The sequence below is a fragment of the Perissodus microlepis genome, chromosome 4 (assembly GCF_051167445.1).
Source record: "Perissodus microlepis isolate ML-2025 ecotype Zambia chromosome 4, ASM5116744v1, whole genome shotgun sequence".
NCBI lineage: Eukaryota > Metazoa > Chordata > Actinopteri > Cichliformes > Cichlidae > Perissodus > Perissodus microlepis.
This window is the reverse complement of record NC_140464.1, coordinates 6,402,013-6,421,838: the sequence shown is the minus strand read 5'-3', so window position 1 is coordinate 6,421,838 and position 19,826 is coordinate 6,402,013. Positions and strand designations below refer to the sequence as shown.

Here is a 19,826-nt window from a genome sequence, read left to right as displayed (position 1 = left end):
AGAAGAGATAAATAAATTACATACAATTACATACATAAATAAATAACACTGTGTTGCCGGGAATGTCAAGTGTTGCTGCCCTCAACTAACGCCTTTTACCATGCAGCAAGCCCTCTTCATCAAGATTATATTATAATTGTGACCTTGCCGGCTGACATAATGTTTCCTTTTGCCGACCAGCAATAAGACTGAAACGTGATACATGCAAAAAGAATGTATCCTACCAAAGGCCTTGTAAACATATATCAGTTACAGCACTAATAGAGTTCACATTCAGAGGGCATTTTTCTATTTATGGCTGTTTCCTCTGTGTGTTGTAGAACATCTATGTTACACTGTTAGAACAGTGATGACAGCATCAACAACAAGGTTGAAACAAGCTAATTATTAACATTTATTTAACATGTGCAGGAATGGCAGGACCCGTGGTAATTACTTGCACTTCTATAGTGGCTCTACTGACACTGTAGTGATTATAGGTTGTAAATCCTGGCTCAAGCACGATCATCATAGGAATGCGATATCAAAGACACTAGTATTGATGGAGAAGAGCGCTGTCAAAGTCGTGAGAAGGGGGTTAGATAGAGATGATACAGGGGTGATCTTAAAGGAGGATGTAGGAAGTGGGAAAATTGATGTGTCCCGAGATCAATAACGAAGAGCATTCGGATCTCAACAGTGTAACTGAATCGCCTTGTGGCTGCTGCTGCTGTTTCGGCCTCTGTGTCCCCTGAGCTGATGATCAGTGTGAAAAATTTAGAAATGCTAGTGTCAGGGAGATTGTAGAAGAAAAGGTTGGGAGAGGTTTGAAGCAGATAAAGTTGTCCAATTTTTGGTGACTCCAACTGGTTCGTTGCCACGTTTTCTTGGATCAATATCCATCAACACTGGTTTTCCTTAAATGTAAAGGCTAAGTACCTCAATGGGCATCAAACACAATTACAATCCTTAGACGTGCATTAGTGGTTTTGGAGTGGTCTCGCCAAATTTAGTATGATCTTGACAAAAAAAAAAAAAAAAAAGATGAAGCAGATGGCACTTAATGGGATTAATGTGATCTAAACTTCAATAAACCTCAACGTGTCTGGCAGGTTTCCAAACAAGTGTTTCAAAATGCACTATTTCAAAATGCAGTCAAAGTGTGAAACTGCCAAATGCTGCACTAGAAAATGAGTCATGAATTAAAGAGACTTTTCAGCTTGGTAGATAAAATTCAGGACTAGACATCAAAAACACATTTATAGTCTAAACCCCTTTCAGGAGGCTCCTCTTCAAGTACGCACAGCACTAAATTGTGCCGTAGCATCAGCAACACACGAAACCAGAATTCAGTGAAAATCAATCCTTTTCACGGTGCACTTCTCGCTGTGAAGTGGGAGGAAGAAAAACCTCATCTTTCAGTCTTAAGCTCAAGATCATCACACAAGACTGAGTGAGCTGCTGCTGATCTGTGGCTCAGCTGAGTCGCCCTCTTGTGGTGCATGGCGATAATACACCTTGAAATCCATCATGGGACTATCCTTTTTTTTTTGCAAAAGATTCGCAACACATTCAAAATAATAATGACAATAAAAAGATAAAGTAGTAAAATAAAACCACTATTGAATATAAAAGAAGGAATAGCTGCAGTGATTTTGTGGACTTGTTTTTCTGTTGACCTAATTTTAGAGGTAAGTTTGGAGACTACTGGAATCAGTGGTGCTCTTTCTTTCTGTTTCCAATATCGTGCCTTCTTCCTTCACTTTTAGAAACATTAGAAACACACTTTAGCATAATGCAATCCAGCTCAACAATGCCACAAGCTACAGCGAAGTCTTTGGCACACCAGCGGCCACTCCACCACAAAAAACACGACAAATTGAAGAACCAAACGCTACATTAGCATAAATATGTAGACACTCACGAGTAATTGTCATTACTCGTAAACTGGCTGATACTCGGTGGTCGACTTAGCCCAGGTGTTAGAAAGAGGGTTTCCCCAAACCTCTCACGTGACTCTTTCGTGTAAGATATAAAGATACAGTATAATTAATTTCTGTAACGTGCACGATGATATTAGATCAAAGGCAGGATAAAAGTGGCATGAAAGTGTTACTGTGGGGCCAAGAGAATGTAGACAGATGTGTCCACATACTTTTGGGTATATAGCAATAACAACAAAGACGTGTGTGGGGATTATTACTGAATGTGCAACACATTCACGTCGGTCTTTAATAATAAATATGAATCATTTTCATTATTTGATATTTTTCAGCTAGTGAGACCTCACGTGAGACTAAAACGAGAGAGAGAGAGAGCGAGTGAGAGAGTGCGTGTGTGTGTGAGAGAGAGGGAGAGGAGCAGGTTGCACTGCAGGAGCATCAGGAGTAATAAAGTGGAGGGTGGACGTGGCCCTCTCCTCTTTTCGCCTGCCTCCTCCGCAGTGCACTTGCAGTACTCCGGACAGGACGGTCTCCTGCACCTCCTCCTCCGCCTCGTCTTCACTCTGTGTGCTGGTGCGTTAGTGTGTAAGTAGTGGCGCTGCTGAGGAGGTGCACCTACACTTGCAACTGACTCCGGTCCAGAGGTCCCGGACAGACGCGCGATGGTGCGGACTCATTGATAAAATCCGTGCCGCTGGAATTAAAATGAGCACTTCTGCTGAGCGGCTCTCCTCATACACATAGGTCTGCTTTCTCTGCACAACACCTCTTTTATGTGACTCCGGCTGACGAATCAGGATGACTTCTACCTTATCGCTGGTCATTTCATGCGCTTTGGTAAGTAGTCTGTGCAGTAAGTGACTGCAGCAGTACCCTGCTTCTTTAATGCTGTCATTCTTTAAATGGAGTTTTAGTGACCCGATGGACTTTTTCATTTCACTTTTTCATTTTTTTAAGGATTTCCTTTCACTGTGACGTCTCAATAATGATTCCCTCAGTAACATGCCATCTGGAGCTGAAATTGTTTCCCACTTTGCAAATCTGTGCTGCTGCTGCCCCTGTTGGGACTTTCGTGGTGACTTTTTTTTGACCATTGTGTGGCATTTATAATCCGTTTTGAGACATTTCTGTCATGTGTTTGTAAATATGTATTTTATTGCTGTTGTGAGGCAAGCAGTAAGTCGTTTATCTGGTTAAACGTGACACGCGGGTGCTGCATGTAGCTACATGTCAACTCATTTGATTATGACTTTGTGGACAGACCAGTTGATGTTCAGCTGTGCGCGCACCCACCTACCCACCCACACACACACGCACGCACGCACACACGTTCCCCTAAATGCGCACTTGTACCTCCCTTTTGGTTTTCACGCATGGGAGAAAAAGTTCAGAAGCACTGCTGGAATTATGTTTATGGAAAATATCTTCGATATCTTCTTCACCCTGGGTCACATGCAGACACCAGAAGCTTCTGGTGGATGCTTTGACCTAGAGTTTAATACCTGTAATGAGTTTATAATAATGTTTTGTCAAAATGTTTACTTTTTAGGGTATTTTGGCCATATTTGGGGTGTTAAATGAAAACCAGAGAAAGATGCTTGAATGTTCATGCAAAAATGTGGATTTTTTTCTTTTTTTTGTTTTTGCTTAAAATCATATCATTCTTAAAATTAAAGTACTGATTATAGGAAAAAGGTTGATTATAGGAGATGGTGGTAATAAAGCCAGAAGCAGAGGTCACATCCTCCCAGCACTCTGTTAAGTGCACAGCAGCTGGTCTTATTGGGCTGTGTGGCTCAGTCATCATGTGAACAGCCCTGGATGTGAGCGGACACTCTGTTATGACAGCTGGTTTAAAGAGTGGTGACGGTTGGATGCACTTTGGTAGAATTAAATTTAGAAATAAACTCTCAAATTGACCATGAAATTGAAGTGGGAGCAAACCAAGCATATCATAGCTGCGTCACTGTACATTTTTATTAATATGTGTATGCATATTCCTGCTGCCCATTTCACTGTATTTGTCATTAATCTGTGTTTTAGCTGAGTGAAATTCCTGTGAGACGTAAAAGGAAGGGGAGCGCAGTTAGAGACATGAATCCATCCCCTGTAAGAAGGAATGTCTTTTATGGTTTTGGGATCCATCCAAGTTTCATTTTTGCAGACTCAAAGTCTGATAATGTACTCTTACAGATACAGAAATTTGTGCAAAAACGTCGAGATAACAGGCTGTAAAGTCAGGAAAAATGATTAGGAAGAGGAATGCACCTTGAGAGCAAAAAGTGGAGTGACAGATAGGGGGAAATATTGAGCAAGAGAAGTGGGAATGAGAGAAAGAGAGAGAGCGGTGCTGGCTGCTCAGTACATCTGTTTCTGAATGAAAGCAGGGACAGTAGAGAAGGAGGTGGGGGGGGGCAAGGAAGGATGACAGAGAGAAAGACAGAAAAAAGACTGAATTGATGTCTCAGCAAATGTGAATTAAGTGGAAATGAGCTTTTGCTCGTTACATAATAAAAGCCACAGGACATGAAAGTGACTCAGTATAACGCTTTTCTTTGTTCTCCAACGTCTGGGTATGAATTCTTTTCATTTCGCATTGTTGTACACACAGTTCTCTCGCAAAAGCCTCAGTTCTTTTGCGAGTAAAGCTGCATGGAATTTATATCAGAGAGGACGGAGGGAAATGCAACACAGAGGAGGTGATAATGGGGGAGGATGGGGCATTACCAGACAGGATATTAGTGACAAATAATTTGTGCATGCATGAAAGAAACACCATAAAAAGCATTTAGAGTGCAGAGACCACATGATTAAATGTGGTGCTTAAATATGCAAAGAAACAAGACTTTAGAATTAATTCACGACCTCAGCTGCTGACTCATAAGAGTGAACTTTTTTTTTTAATCTGGGGACCTATCTCCCATTTATTGTTAAAAGTCTCCACAATGTAAACTTTCACCTTCAAACTTAATAAAAAAAAATGAACCTCCATCATGTAGACCAATTTGAATTAGCCATATTTAAAAATTTAAGGCTAAAGTAAAGGATGGATTTACACATGCATGTTATGGTTGAGGGAGGTTGGTGAGAGGAAATGCACTTTTACAATTTATAAAGTCCTCACAAGTGTAGAAATACAAGTGCTTGTGCGCATGTGCCAGAGGAGATCGGAAGCAGAGGCTGACATTCACAACAACTTTCACCTTCAGACAGTAATTAGGACAGGCATGTGTATAATGTCGTGCACCCATGATTTTATGCTTACTGCCCTGGCTGGAGCATGTCATAAGTTTACTATTAGAACTGATGTGCCTTTAGGGGAGCTATTAGGACAGTTTAGACGACTGCCTTGTTTAAAGTGTGTCTAATGTAGGCGGAGACAACATGATTTATGATGAATCCCGATGGCAGTTAGAGTTAAGGAACAGGTTGGACACCTGGCAGTAATTTTCATCAATTTGCTTTGCCTTGCACGCCACAGCGGTCCTGCGCAGCACGTTTGTCTATGTGTGAAAGTTTGCTCTCTGATTTACTGTGCCGGTGTCCCGGTGTGCCAGGTGGCAGCGGTGCTGGCCTCCAAGACGGAGCGGGCTGTGCTTCTCTCCTGCGAATCTCGCCAGTTCACCAGGAATGGAGAATGCTGCATTGAGTGTCCACCTGGAGAGGGAGTGTTTAAGAAATGCGACGTTACTCAGACCGTCTGCGTTCAGTGTTTGGACAGTGAGTATTGTATTACTGTTATTATTATTGTGCATGCAATTAAAAATGAATAGAGTAATCAAATCAAAGTTACAAAGCAAGTTTCTCTGATGTTGGTTAATATATCATTATTTGGTAAAATGTTTGTTTTTTGCTTTAGGTTAAATCCTAGAATAGATGTGTGGAGAGTGAGGCTTCAAATCCACTAATTAACAGTTTGTTAACATTTACAGCTTTCAACTTGATTAAATACTGTGCAAACGCTCTACCAATGGCTTGCTATTATTTATGGCTGCAAAACACACAAGAGCCAAGGGGATTTTTTTTCTCATTTACATGAGCTAAAAGCATTTTTTTTCCTAACTGTAAAAATAAATTTTTTTTCATTTCCACTAGGAAAACACATTTTTTACTGATCAACAGGCAACAATGCATACACCAAGCAAGTTTCAAAGTATTGTATTAAAAGATAACACTCTTGAAACCATTTTGTGATATTTACGGAATTTTGTGTTGCCTTTCCTATTTGTGGCCCTGAAACCTTCCGCCTAAACAAAGCTCAACAACAATGAGTCTTACCGCAACCAAAATACAACCACAAACCACACAAAGAGTTTTCATATAAGTGCAGAGTGGTTCTAATAAAGCAGGTCGAACATGTTTGTTTTTTTTATTACGGGCATTTAAGCAACCAACTCTTAAATCTTTGCATTATAGAACTTTAGGATGCAAAAAACTTGACTCTACTTCTTGTAAGGCCAATCTAAGAGGATTAAAATAAATCCAGAAACAAATCAAACACAGTATATACACATATAAACTCACGCACAGCTGCAAAACTGAATGTGATTACCAACATAGACACATCTAATCAACACAAACTTTTAACAATTGCATCATCTTTATTTACACATGCCATTCATATTTGGGGGTCTCAAGATCCAAACTAAAAACAAAGATTTTCAAAGCCAGAAATACTGTTATTGACCAATTTGTATAAACTGTATGATCTGTCTCTATCAAGTTACCCCCAAATAATGCAGGAATTCATCAGTTTGATGCTTGTAAGTGGGTCCAAATGTGTTCATTTAAAGCTCGGCTGAGGCTGTAAACCATTAGGGACTTGCTCTATGCTTTCCCAGAGTTAGGAAAGGTTCCAACTTCACAACAACACAAAGAAGAAAATAAGATTTTTGCATTTTGTCGTAGCAGTTCTCTTGTTCTGTAGCTCTGTCAGCATGCAAAGTAAAGGTCTCGAGTGTCACTGCGTAGTTCAACAAAAGCTGCAGAACTGTTTAACACTGACTTGTGGCGTGAATCCATTATGGCAACATGTGCTGAAAAATCCTTTCATAAACAAGAAGTGCTGAGCAAAAGTCTTTTAACTAAATCTTCCCATGTGCTAAACAGAACCCTCCAAAATATCAACTGGATGCCATTACGAGGGAGATGATTAAATTGTGGAGGAATGATTACGGACTGGCAGGAATACTTTTTATCCACAGAGAATTCAAGTCTTGGACTTGTGAATTTGTTTGCATAACAAAATGCAAATCTCTGAGCCACATTATGTTATTTAAGCATCTCAAGTCGGGCTAATTTCAATCCTTTGAAGTTTTTTGCCTTTGGTATCTCAAGAGCTGCAGTTGTTGGTGCAACAACAGGGAGCCAGTTTTCTACATGTAGAGCAAAACAGTGCCACAGGCTGAAAAACCCCCCGGGTAAGATACAATGAGTCAATTTCATATAAACCTACTGTGTCAAAGCAAAGGAAGAGGCATGGACTTGACAAAAATGGGCTGATGTGCAAAAGTAAAAGTGAGATTTTTATGATTTTCCATCAGCGCTGTTGAAAATCCAGATTAAGAATTAATATTATAAATATTAGTTAACATTGAAAAACGCATCTGATAACTTGGAATGACTAATTGGTTAAGTGGTGTCTGGAGTCTGAGGAGAAGCGCGCTGCTATTTCATGGGCGTCTGGACTTTATCACTGCTTTGACGTCACGAGGACTTCGTCTCGCACACCATATTCCTTTTCATATTGCTACGGCAAACAGTGGCAGATGATGTGTAGATGCTAAACCACAGCTCTACTTTCCTATAATGTGGGCTGGCTCTCTTGACTGCATTTCTGAATAGACATTGTTTCATTCTCTCCCTCATCCCCAACCCCTCTACACCAGCAAAGCTCACCAATTCTTGTCGTGTCTCCCTTCATCTCCTGTTCTCACTTTTCTCAGCCAGCATGCCGCCCCCTCCCCCTTCCTGTTGCTATGACTCATCGTCTGTATTAGCGGATAAAATGGTATTAGAGAGCCAGGCACCAAAGGGCACGATCTGCTCATTTATCATGCATACTGTTACATCAGTGCATCTTTACCAATTTGATCCAGCTAATTAAACCATATTGAAAAGCCTATTGTGCCTCTAACAGCGAACAGTTATCTTGCTTTGCAATACAAGAACAGTATTCACCACTGATAAACACTCAACAATTAACCTCAAATACCCAGGAGGTTAAATTCAATTTCCGGTGCAAATGCATTTTTATACTTTTCTGCATTGTTTTTGTTTCGGCAATTTAAATATTAATGCACCTGAAACCCCCAGGAGCACAGTCGCTAAAATAAGGCTGAGTGGCGTTTATATACAAGCAAAGGTTAGAGGCTAAAACAGTGACCTTACTCGAAAAACGAATGCTATAAATACATTTTCTAAAGTGCAGATATGAATAATTGAAGAGTAAAATCCAACACATCCATTTCCTGTTTCACGGTAAATAAGGGCAAATCTGTATTCACCTCGACCCCCTTTAATATCCCACTTCCTGTATCCCACTTCTACTCCTCCACCTACCAATGGTCTCCCCGGTCCCAGCTCGGGACGAGTGCCAGCATCAGCAGCAATAAAATATTTATCAGTCTCCTTCACTTTCACTGCTGTCATGGGAGATAAGACAACCAGACTTGCCTCACTTAGTAAGCCATTCAAAGGTGCTTGAATGCAATATGTGGGGCAAAACCCCAGGAGTCAATGTGGAAGAGCCCTGCTGGCCAACTGGACTGGGACTCACTGGAAATTAAAGGAAAATTCAAATCATGGAATGTCTGGGGACGGCTGAAGCAGAGCATCAAGTTTCTTTTAACTTTGGATAAAGAAAGGGAAAATGGAGATTTTCTCCTGGCAGGTCTTCTCTGGCTGTAGCAGATGTATCAGATGAAGCTAGTTCCCTACATAACACCCTAAAAAAAGTGACATTAGTACGGGATGCAAGAGCGGACATTGATTGCTAAATTATATTTTGCCTAATTTGGTCTTCCTTGGAATAGCTCCGGTTAATAATATTCCCTCTATGTTTGAAACACCTGTTTCAAATCTGAGGGAAGCAAAGTGGTCCAAAGGAGCAGGGTGATAATTACAGACAGAAACGATTTGTGTTCAAAAAGCCAAATAAAGCCGTCACGCAACTTTCCAAATGTTGATAATTTATCCTCAGTCAGCAGAGGGTCAGCGTTTTGAGTAGTGTCTGAGCAGAAACACGGTACTTTCTGTGAAGGGTAGGAAATGTCCAGCATTGCTCATGCTCACACCTAAAGTGCTGATTGTGAACATCATCAAATAGCCTCAAGGCCATCGAGAACTACATTATTGATGACACTAATGGGGCTGAAACACATCAGCGTTAGATGAGGGGGGTGGTCCTCCTGGGCTGAAGTGGCACAATTTAAGTGCATCGCGCCCCCATTCACGACCACATTTCCCTTTACCCGCAACCACCTTTATAGCCAAACACGATGACACTAAACGCCGATGTGTGCTCATCAGATCTCAGCTGGGGACAATTAGAAAGAAGGCCATATTTGATTAAAGAATGCACTCTCATCTGATGGCCTTTAACTTTCTTCCTTTCTTCTTTCCACATGAAAGCGCTGACGCATGCACCGCAGACACACGCCCACACACATCTCTTCTGACAGTTCCTGCTGAACACTCGCTGCATATGGTCACATTTAGGCATGTTTACGCACAAGAACTGCAAAAGGGACTCATGCATGCGAGTTAAAATTAGCGAGGAAGCCTGTTCGCAGCGGGATAATTGAAATGAATGAGGAGGGGAGGTTTACTGGTTGAGCCTGACTGAAACCAAAACAAAGGTTTCAACCTCACAAATTCAAATGATTATTTACTTTGGAGGTCTGGTGTTTGTCTGTGTCTGGATCATTCAGTTAGTGTCACCCTCCTCTATCACTTCTGCCTGCACACAGTAATAAGAGCAAAGGGTGATGACAGACTCACCCTTAAAGAAAAAGCACAGGATTTGATGCTGTCTAAAAGGAAACTGAACGCTCTTACATCCCTGCTTGCCTCATTTCCCATGACCCTTTCTCCTCCTACTTGTACACCAGCCCTTCCTCAACACTAGAATATGCTTTTTTTGGGGGGGGGTTGGGACCACCCTCACAGACTGCTTATAGTTGTGCTGCGTCAAACAATCTAGAGAATCATTCGAGCGAATCAAGCGACTGCTCGCGCAGAGCTTGTTGATCATTCTACCTGTGTCTATATCATTACTTCCATCTGCTCCGCTCAGTCTGCTTGTATAATGTGACAGGTCTCATAGTCGGCCTCTTAGCAGCGCTGCTGTTTACAAGGTGTTTAGAGCTTCAATTGGTGCCAGTGTTTACTTGCCGGAGCCACTTGCAACGTAAAAGCAAGCGCTGGGACATTGCTGCAGGGTTTTTCACACTGACAATATGTTGTTTCTCAACACGACACCCGCTAAGCAATTCCTGTGAAAAACACATATTCCGAAGCATATGGATATGCAGATAAGAGCTCTGCAAGTCCCAGACATCCACACAGGCATGTGGCTTTATTTATAGTTCCGCCATTCCCAATGATTTATTTCCCTTCAAGACAAACAGCACGGAGACACCGCGGAGATTTTGAAGAGTGTAAACTTGCTACGTGCTCCATTTTTGTGAAATTCATAGTAAAACGAGCAATGCCTGGTGTTAATTAAGCAGTTTATAAAGCTGCATTCTTGTCGCAAAATCTCATGTTGTGAAACCTTTATTCCAAACAGCTTTGTACCCATTGAATGTTGTGTACAACACAACAGTCTTTGTGTTGTTTTTGCAGCTCTCTCAAGGTGACCGCTCTTATATTATACATACACACACACACACACACACAAAAAGGTATTTGAAAAACAGTGACGCTGCCTCTGTAATGAATCTGAGCTTTAGTGTCGCCCCCCACCCCTGTCGGCCTTTCTACTATACTCTCAACTCATTCAACTGCTAAAGCACACTCATAGGGCACACAAACACTCTCGCTTTCACATTGTATGCATAATTCAGTAGGCATCCAATTATATCTGAAAATAAGTCTATATGAAAATGCAATATTAATAGATTACTTTGTGCCCCGAGGAACTCTCAGTGTAAGAATAAGCTAATTTGAGGTCATCATTTCCTCAGTCATGAACTCTCCCAAATCCTCCCGACTCCAAATAGCACAGAAGAACAAATCTGAAGAGCTCGGAGTAATTCAAAGGCAGCCAGTAATAAGTCACTACAGCTTTTACCTCATTTCTCTGATAACACTACTGTGGTCTGATATGTTTTTTTCTCCCTTTGCACACAACTCACAACAAAAACTTATACAGTGAAATGTGCCTTAAACTCAAGTTTTTTTGCACACACACACACACACACATACCCTGTGAAGGTCTAGCAAACACATGACACAAACCAGAAATAACATGTGTTTTATATAGATGACGCTGCTACTCAGTCCGCCAGTTTACACACTCTTACTTCAGGCAGATCAAAGAGTGAAGCTTAGCTAATATTAGCCTGTGTTAAACCTAAAGCTAAAATATCTGAAGCTATCCTACTGAACAGTATCTGCTTCTTATGAAGTTGTTGCCTTGCAGTTAGACGTTTATGCCTATTATCAGCATTTGTGATGATGGTTATTATTTAGTCTTACTTCAGTTACAAAAAGCTTAAATAAAGGTGGGAGTTACATTAGATCATTAGTGTAACTCCTGGAAGTGTTTGCCAATTTACATTTAAAAAATCCAACCTTGGTAATAAAGTGATATTTTCTCTGGGTTGTCTTTATCTGTCTGAAGCAACTTGGTAAGAATTCAATGCGCCTTTTGCGATACATTACTGGGTAGTTCAAATAGAACAGTTTTTGACTGTAGCGCAATTCAAATTCCATATCTGTATTTCTCCCTCACCTCATGGTGTTATCCTTGAAATCAAGGAAGATCAGCAAGGAAAAGAAACAGGAGGTCAATTTTTAAACATACGACTGCAGCCTTACATTATGTTATGATATATTCGATTATGATATGGCAATTAAAAATTCTATTTGTGCTTTTAGATCAGTTTATATCATGACCAGGTAACAAAAGTATCTTAATTTACTTATTCAGTGATGATGACTTTTAAAGACAGGCTTTCAGTAGAAGGATGTGGATGCACCTGCATTTCACTCCCCGCGTATGACTGAGATTAAAGCAGTTTACTCAGCGCAGCACAAACACTCTGGGATCGATATCATAATGAGCACAGCAGGCTTTTGACTCGCTCCCCAACAAGAGCACCTTTCTTGTCCCGAAGCACAAATCACTAAAGAGCCCAGTGGATCAATGTGTCCTTCCTTTTAATGAATGTGCAGTAAACATGATTAATGTCATTATACTCACTGTTTTTCTCCCTGTTTATCTCCTCACATTTCCTTCTCTCTTCATCTTCTAATCTCTTTTATTTTTTTACTCATCTCCCATTTCCTCTTTCTCACTTCTCTCTCCATTCCTTTCAAACCTTTCCTCTAATGTGTAGGCGAGACCTTCTCTGAGAACTACAGTCATACAGAGGAGTGCAAGACATGCACTCAGTGCACCGGGTTGATGCGGATGGAGACGCCATGCACCGACTCCAACGATGCCAAATGCATTTGTAACTATAACTATTTCTTCAACACTGTAACTGGCCGTTGTGAGCGGTGTACGGTATGCCCTTTGGGACAGGGCGTGTACTCCCACTGTGATCACGATCACGACACGGTGTGTGAGGAATGTGTCGACGAAACCTTCTCTGACGAGGAAAACTCCCTCGAACCCTGCCTGCCCTGCACCATCTGTGATGAAAACGAAACACAACAAGCTAATTGCACGCCAACCAGTGACACTGTCTGCTACAGTAAGTCTGCACTGCACGCTCTGCACACTCACGTTGCTTTCATATAGTTGAATTTTTTTTTAAAGGATATTTTTTCACCTTTGAACGAAACCAAGGTAAAAACGAACCAAGATGGTTTTTATGCCAAACATATCAGGGGTAAAAGTCAGTTTAAAAAGTTAGCAGCTCCACACTAAAACTGCACAGTAGCTACAAGTAATTTTAAAACAGCATCATATATGTCTCAGTCACATTTTGCACAAATCAGCAGGGGTAACTTCCCCATGTTTGGGAACAAACGTGGTCAGAGGTCATCCCTGGTCTGATTTTTAAACAGCAGGATGTTCAAAGTTTTAGCATTAAAAGGTCAAAGTTTGCTGCAGTGTCAACAAAGGGACAATGAATAATCGTCTCGACCACAAAACAGAAGCTCAGAATGTCAGAGCAAAGTCAAGCTCCTTGTACCAAAGGAAGCTATAAATTCGCTTGGGTTAGACAAGGCGTGAAATTGACCTCATCAGGGGGCCGCAAAGTTCAAATCTATGGGGCAAAATGTCTTCGCTGGTATTGCTCTCGATTTTCTGTATGAAAAAATGTTCTTCTGCATTATCTTATGGGAAAGCATGCTTGAACCAGTGAGGCAATTTTGAATAAATGCTTCAAAGAATGATCATAATAGATGGAACACTGGCTAAAGGCCTACTAATCTCTTGTGCACATTATCAATTTATTGAAAAATGTTTATGTATAAATTTTGGTATTCAGCAAGGAGCTGTAATAATCCCCTTTTAAACGTTGAGAGGGTTGAGATTTCATGGCCTCAAACACTGGTGGTGGCAGGTGGATATACCAAGTTAATGAGCCTCAGAAATTTGTCAAGCCCATGTTGTAGTAGAGAGGATGACTTGAAGCTTCTTATAATAGGTTCTAATGGCAAAAAAGACAATGGAGAAATGAACTGGAGGGAAAAAAAAGCAGGAAAAATGACTCTAAACATACATAACAACTTTTACATGAGCGCCACATTTAGCATTTTATTATTAATTGATCAGTAAGATAATTTTTTACACCATTCAAATTATGGTCTATTTTTTATATTGTTTGCCACCATGATAAAATGATAAAGAAATCAGACAGATTAATTGGCAGATTTCTGTGCTATTTTCAAAACTAATTAATTAGAGTTTGAAAAACTACAATTTTTTAAAAATTAAAATTTAGACTTTAGTTTTAGTTGCCTGAATAATGCATTGGCTCATCTCAAAAATATATATGGTCCAGGCATATAATCTAATTCCACTTGGAATTTCAAAGTAATGCCTACCATTAGCCTGGCCTGTCCAAAAATATCTGCTGTCCCGTAGGCCACAATGCAGCCTTTTGCTGCCCATTTAGCGCCCACCCAAGCAGATCAACTGTGACCCGCCTTGTCCTGAGTGATGGTACTGCAGCAGCAGTAACGGTGGGGACTGGAGATGGCATGATATGTGACTGTTTGAAAAATAATAGCACCAGTGGGCCTGCGGGTAATGGCTGCAGTCACATGCGGTCATGATGATGCTTGCTGACCTTACATGGTGGTCTTTGATACTGTGCATACAGCACGCTTGGTATGACAAAGGAGAAAGTGCCTTACTGGTAATTTTTACAGGAGGAATTTTTATATTTTATTCTTATCCCGCTGCCTTATTTTTATACAGTATATACTGCAAATAAAATGTGATTAAAGCATTTTAAAGTTCCCAGATCTTCATATCCAGCTGTCACCAAGTGTCAATTACATGATACAATGACAGAGTCAGAAAGAGAAAGAGAGGGCTGCCGCATATGTGCTGTGCTGGTATTCTATGCAGAGGGGTCGATATCAGTCCAGGGATTTCTTCTACTTGTGCTCAGGTTTCGCTGAGTGACCTCTATGAGCACCCACACTTGACTACAGTATGCACACACACACACACACACACACACACACACACACACACACACACACACACACATGCAAGCTTAGTCGTCTCCAACTTCAGACACCCAAATGCTTTATATGAGCATCCCGAATCAATACAACTGATAGCAGGCTAACATGACGTGCGCACACTCTTCCCCTGCCAAGTGTGATTTTATTCCTACGTTTTTCATTAAAGACGCTGCACATGCGTGAACCTTTTTGATCTGAAGCTGTAAACACCTCTGCCACATTTTATCGAAGACCTTTGATCCTGTTGGCCTTGAGATAGCTTTTCCAAAAAGTTTTGTCCGGTCTCCAGCTGAGCAGGTTTGCATTAAACGTGAAATGCTGAGCATCTGTTTGACAGCTTTTCCAAGAGAAGGGGAGTGAAAGATTAAAAACACAGATAAAGCAGACTTCTTTGCTCTTTTTTACCCCACTCTCATCACGCCGCGCTCATCACCTTCTCTCCTCCCCCTCTTTCTATCTCTTCCCACAGTGGCCCTCAAGTGGCTCGGTGAGCGGAGTGGTGGAAGTTGGCCAGTGTGCATTCAGTGCCTCCACTGCTGCAGTATAATTACTCCTGCTAATCAGAGCACTTTACAGCAGCTCCTCTGTTCATCTGTACCCCCTCCTCCCTCTCTCCTAACACTCTGCCTCTCTGTCTATCCTCCCCTCTACTCTTCCTATTAACCCCCCCTCACAGAAGACAGAGCGCTCACTTGAATAGTTCGTAGTACGTGTGCGTATGATAGATGTGTGCACGGCAGGCAATTGAGATAGAAGCTGAGCTGAGACAGAGGGAGAGTGTTTGGTGGCTGATAAAGAGGTCATTGTGCATGTTCTGCGCCTGATAGTTGCTCATCTCCACCCTCAACTGGCAGCAGTCAAGACATCAACCACTGCTCAAGACCCTGGGGTTAACTTCACCATAAAGACCTCAATGGCTCATAAAAATTCAATCTTTTTTTTTCTCCCCTTTTGGTCCACACCCCACTAATAAACACATGTCCCTGAACACACAGGCCCACGCTCATAAAATCCAGGGTTAGTTTTATTTAGCGTCACGATTGTTTTAAACCCTCTGCTCCGAAAATTAAATTGTTAAAGTTCCACTGCTGCCTTTAAGCTCCTGCTCTGTTCCAGTTAGTGTATGCAGCCTCTGCAGGCTTATATTTGTCCTTTGGTCTACAGCCAGAGTTTTTTTTCTTCAACCTATAGAAATGAGAGCATGAAGGAGTCACAATAAAGACGTAGCACACTGTACTTTATGTGTTGAGTCAGAGTTATGCAAAGGATGCTCCCAGGAGAGCTGTCGTCTTGGCTCGGAAAGAGATAAACGATTTACAGCAAATCCTAGGTGAGACTCGTACTGTAAGCATACATCTGCATGTAGGGAGCACTGATTGCACCAAAGCGTACTTACAGAAGAGTGACATGATTAAAAAGCCAGTGTGAAGACAAACGTGTCGGGATTGCAACTTATTTGACAAACTGTATATAAGCCTAGACCATCTGCACACTTTCACACCTTCCATTCAAAATCTGCTCTATTTGTGAGCTCAGGTTGCATTGCTAATACTATTAGCCATCCCTGCATTAGCCGGATGATGTATGGCAGAGCTTAGGAAACCTGACTACATCCCAGGAAAGGTCAAGAAATGCATGTAATACAAACACCCATGTTCCACTCCCTCCTTTTAGACAGATCCCAATCAATAGTGCCGCTTTAAATAGGTCTCCGCATTATTTCTGTTTCTAAGTATGGCTCTGTTGTGCTCTGTTTTTCTGTCCCACGAAATATTTTTTCTGCTTTTTCAGCAACCCAATACCCTTACGACAGAACTGCCCCGCCACAGTCATACAGAAAGACAGACCAACGTAGACTCTTAATGACAAACAGAAAAAAAAGTCCAGACAAATTGCCCATCAAGATGCAAATGAACTATTAAAAGAATCATCCGTATGTAATATATGCAACAAATCACCATGAAGAAACCAGAGTATTTGCTATATCAGAAGAAACAGGACAGCTATTGGCTGTCATGGTCCACTGAATATCTTTTTCGTGTTGTTAACATCAGTGGTCACAGCAATCATGTGGTGTGGTTTTTCCTTCCATTACCAGTCTTTTCTGGAAGATTGTTCCCTTACTCAATATCCAACATTCATATAATACAGAATATAAATGACATGACACTGATGCATTCGAACCATGCATTTAAAGTACGAGCTAGAGGGGAGGTGGTTGAAAAGTAGCTTGTAGATGTGTTAGCAGGAAAGTTGACCCTAGTTTTTTGGTGGAGCCTTCAAATGAGAGATTTGCCAAAGACGTGTGAAAAAGAGTACCAGCTGACTGATGGTCAGCTGGTACTCTGATTCACACCCTGATGAAGGCTTGTAAGCCAAAACCTGTTGGAGTTTTTTTTTTCTTTTTAGGTTAAATATAACTATGCCATTAGAATAAATTCTATTTAAATTTCAATTGAATTCTTTATATATAATTATTATTTAAAAAGGATGTTATATCTGATTTCAAATACACCATGTTTAAAGGTTATATTGTACTTATTGATAAAAGCTTAGAACACAGAAATATAATACGTGGAAACCAGATAGCAGCCCTAAAAAAATCATAACATCTGTAAAGAGGGGACACCGAAAGTATTTCGGATAGAGTGTCCCGGTGTTTGGCCATGAAGGAAACCCCAGGAGTCTCCACAGGGTTAATCCTGCAAGTGCAAGACAAAGCTAATGAGGAGCAGCCTGAGGTTCTGGTGGGAATTACTGGCTCAGATCTGAACCAGGCTGCACAACTCCTTCCCCACTCTGCTGTTGTGCTCAGAGGGGTCTTAGATTTGCCTGGACAGACCTCTTACTTGGCCTGCTCGACCACACTTTGACAGAAGGCATAATCTGTAACCTTCTCTGCAGACCTTTTCTGTCATCTAACAGAATTGCTGCTTTGTAACTTGCAGAACTTTTCAAAACAAATGCATAATATGACAGGAGTGTTGGAGAGATATGATGGATGCATTGTTTTTTCAGAAGAAGCAATGCCATGGAGCTGCTGCAAAATGGAAAATTACATTGAAATAATTAATGGAGCTCACAACGAAAGAGGAAATAGGACAATTTATGAAAATTACTTCTTTACAGACATAGCTATGATACAAACCAGACCCGTCCAGTAGCACAGTGCTCTTCTCGCTTCTCTGGCCTCAGCAAAGGCTAAACTCAATATGATGACCTCGCTAAAACCCCAGACTTTGTTCAGCTAGAAACCATATGGCCTCAATGTTGTGCAGTGCGCAAAGATCACACAGATGGAGATGTGGCGAGAGGAGACCTGGCATGCAAGGCCCAAACTTGGTGTGGGGAAAGCGGAGTGTGTAGTGGGTGGTGGATATTTACCCCCTTAGTTAAAGAGCATTCCTTCTTTCTGCACAGAGCAACTCAGGAAGAACCCATCTGTCTATCAGAAACAGCTGCTACATGAGTGCAGCACGCCAGACATCTGCTTGGGGACTTGGTGACTTGTTTGATTATGGTATATGACGGGAATATACAATGAAATTAATACATTAAGGTTTTGATTTATACACAGGAAGTGAATAAAGTTTATATGTATATTATACTATATACTTCTATGACTTCTTGGTTCTCAGAGAACTTATCTCTATTTTTGTAATGTTTGGATTTCTCCTTTTTTAGACAGTAATGGATGAATAAAAAGATTTTCCCAGAAGTTTTCATACAGTACTCCCCTTAACATTACAAGCAGGGCAAAATTTTCCAGTGCTTTGGTTTATGATAAACTATATATAGCAACAACAAGTGGTGTTGCTGTGAAACTAAAATGGTGAACGCTGTAAATGTTACAGAAAGCTGGTAAAAGTCTCCATGCTGGCACTGGCACAGCCTCCTCAAAATATTGAGCTCAGAGTGCGTCATGTTCTGAAAATCCTGTCAGCAATGACGCAGTGGAACCAACTTGAAACAAAAGGGCAGTTCTAGTGAGAAGTTTACCTACATTCATCACGGACATGAATGCCATGGTAATTTGGAGCTTCCATGCAGTACACAGTCAGAGACAGAAATAAATATTTTTTAGCCTGCAATGTGGACAGAATTTAATTGTGTTCTAAGCAGTTTAAATAACATGTTTCCTGTCTCATAAATGCTCCTGTCTCTCTGTTTTCTTCCTTATAGATCCTAGTTTACCTACCGATGTCATTCCTACCTCCGATTTGGATATATCTTCATCCTCCCTCCCTGATCCCTTCCTTCCTGATGCCTCTGACAGCCCACTGCCAGGAGGAGAAACGACTACGTCCAGCGCTGGTTCTCCTCGCTTCCTCGGTCACGGCCTCAATGAAAACCTCATACCTATCTACTGCTCTATCCTGGCTGCCATGGTGGTGGGTCTTGCCGCTTATCTCATCTTTAGGAGGTCAGTTTGTGAAGAGAAATAATTAAAAGCAACTCTTTGGTCAAGGATATTGCCTCATTTGGGTTTTACAACTTATTCAAAAATATTGCCTGGTGTAGAATGAGTGAACAATGATGGTGGTCTGGATGTTGCTTGGAGCGACATCTGCCCCAGGCAACATCTGGTTGAAAAGTGGTAGTAAGGTGGCTGGTCGAATATTAATTCCAGTTGTGGTTGAAGAGGCTTTAAGCCATTTGTGCTAAAACACACCATAACAAAAAAAACCAAACTCAGCTCTTAATACTTCAGAGAGCTCTCTCTCTCTCCCTTACTGTCTCTCTTTCGCTCTCTCTCTCTCACACACACGCACACACACACACACACACACACACACACACACACACACTCACACACACACACGTTAGTGAGGACGTGCAACCACACATGCAAGCACTCAGACAGACAGATACAAACCGAGGCTATAACACATTTGAAGCAAGTAAACAAGCTCATTAAGGGCATTGATTGTTTGAAAAGTGCCGACCAGAGGAAATTTGAGTGCCAGATTTATCAGCACAGTCACGCACACATCTGGTTAATAATCTCATGTACTTGTTGACATG

At 41.2% G+C, this 19,826-nt stretch overlaps 1 protein-coding gene across 1 annotated transcript in view; it reads left to right on the top strand.

Annotated features, from left to right (window-relative positions):
• The first annotated feature begins 2,324 nt into the window (after positions 1-2,324).
• The window catches only part of ngfra (nerve growth factor receptor a (TNFR superfamily, member 16)), a 33,597-nt gene continuing 16,095 nt past the window's right edge, over positions 2,325-19,826 (top strand). The window contains exons 1-4 of the mRNA XM_084925283.1: positions 2,325-2,759; positions 5,480-5,642; positions 12,488-12,847; positions 18,984-19,224. Of these exons, the coding sequence (XP_084781409.1) occupies positions 2,721-2,759; positions 5,480-5,642; positions 12,488-12,847; positions 18,984-19,224 (803 nt within the window). The 5' untranslated portion in view covers positions 2,325-2,720. The remainder of the gene's footprint in view (positions 2,760-5,479; positions 5,643-12,487; positions 12,848-18,983; positions 19,225-19,826) is intronic.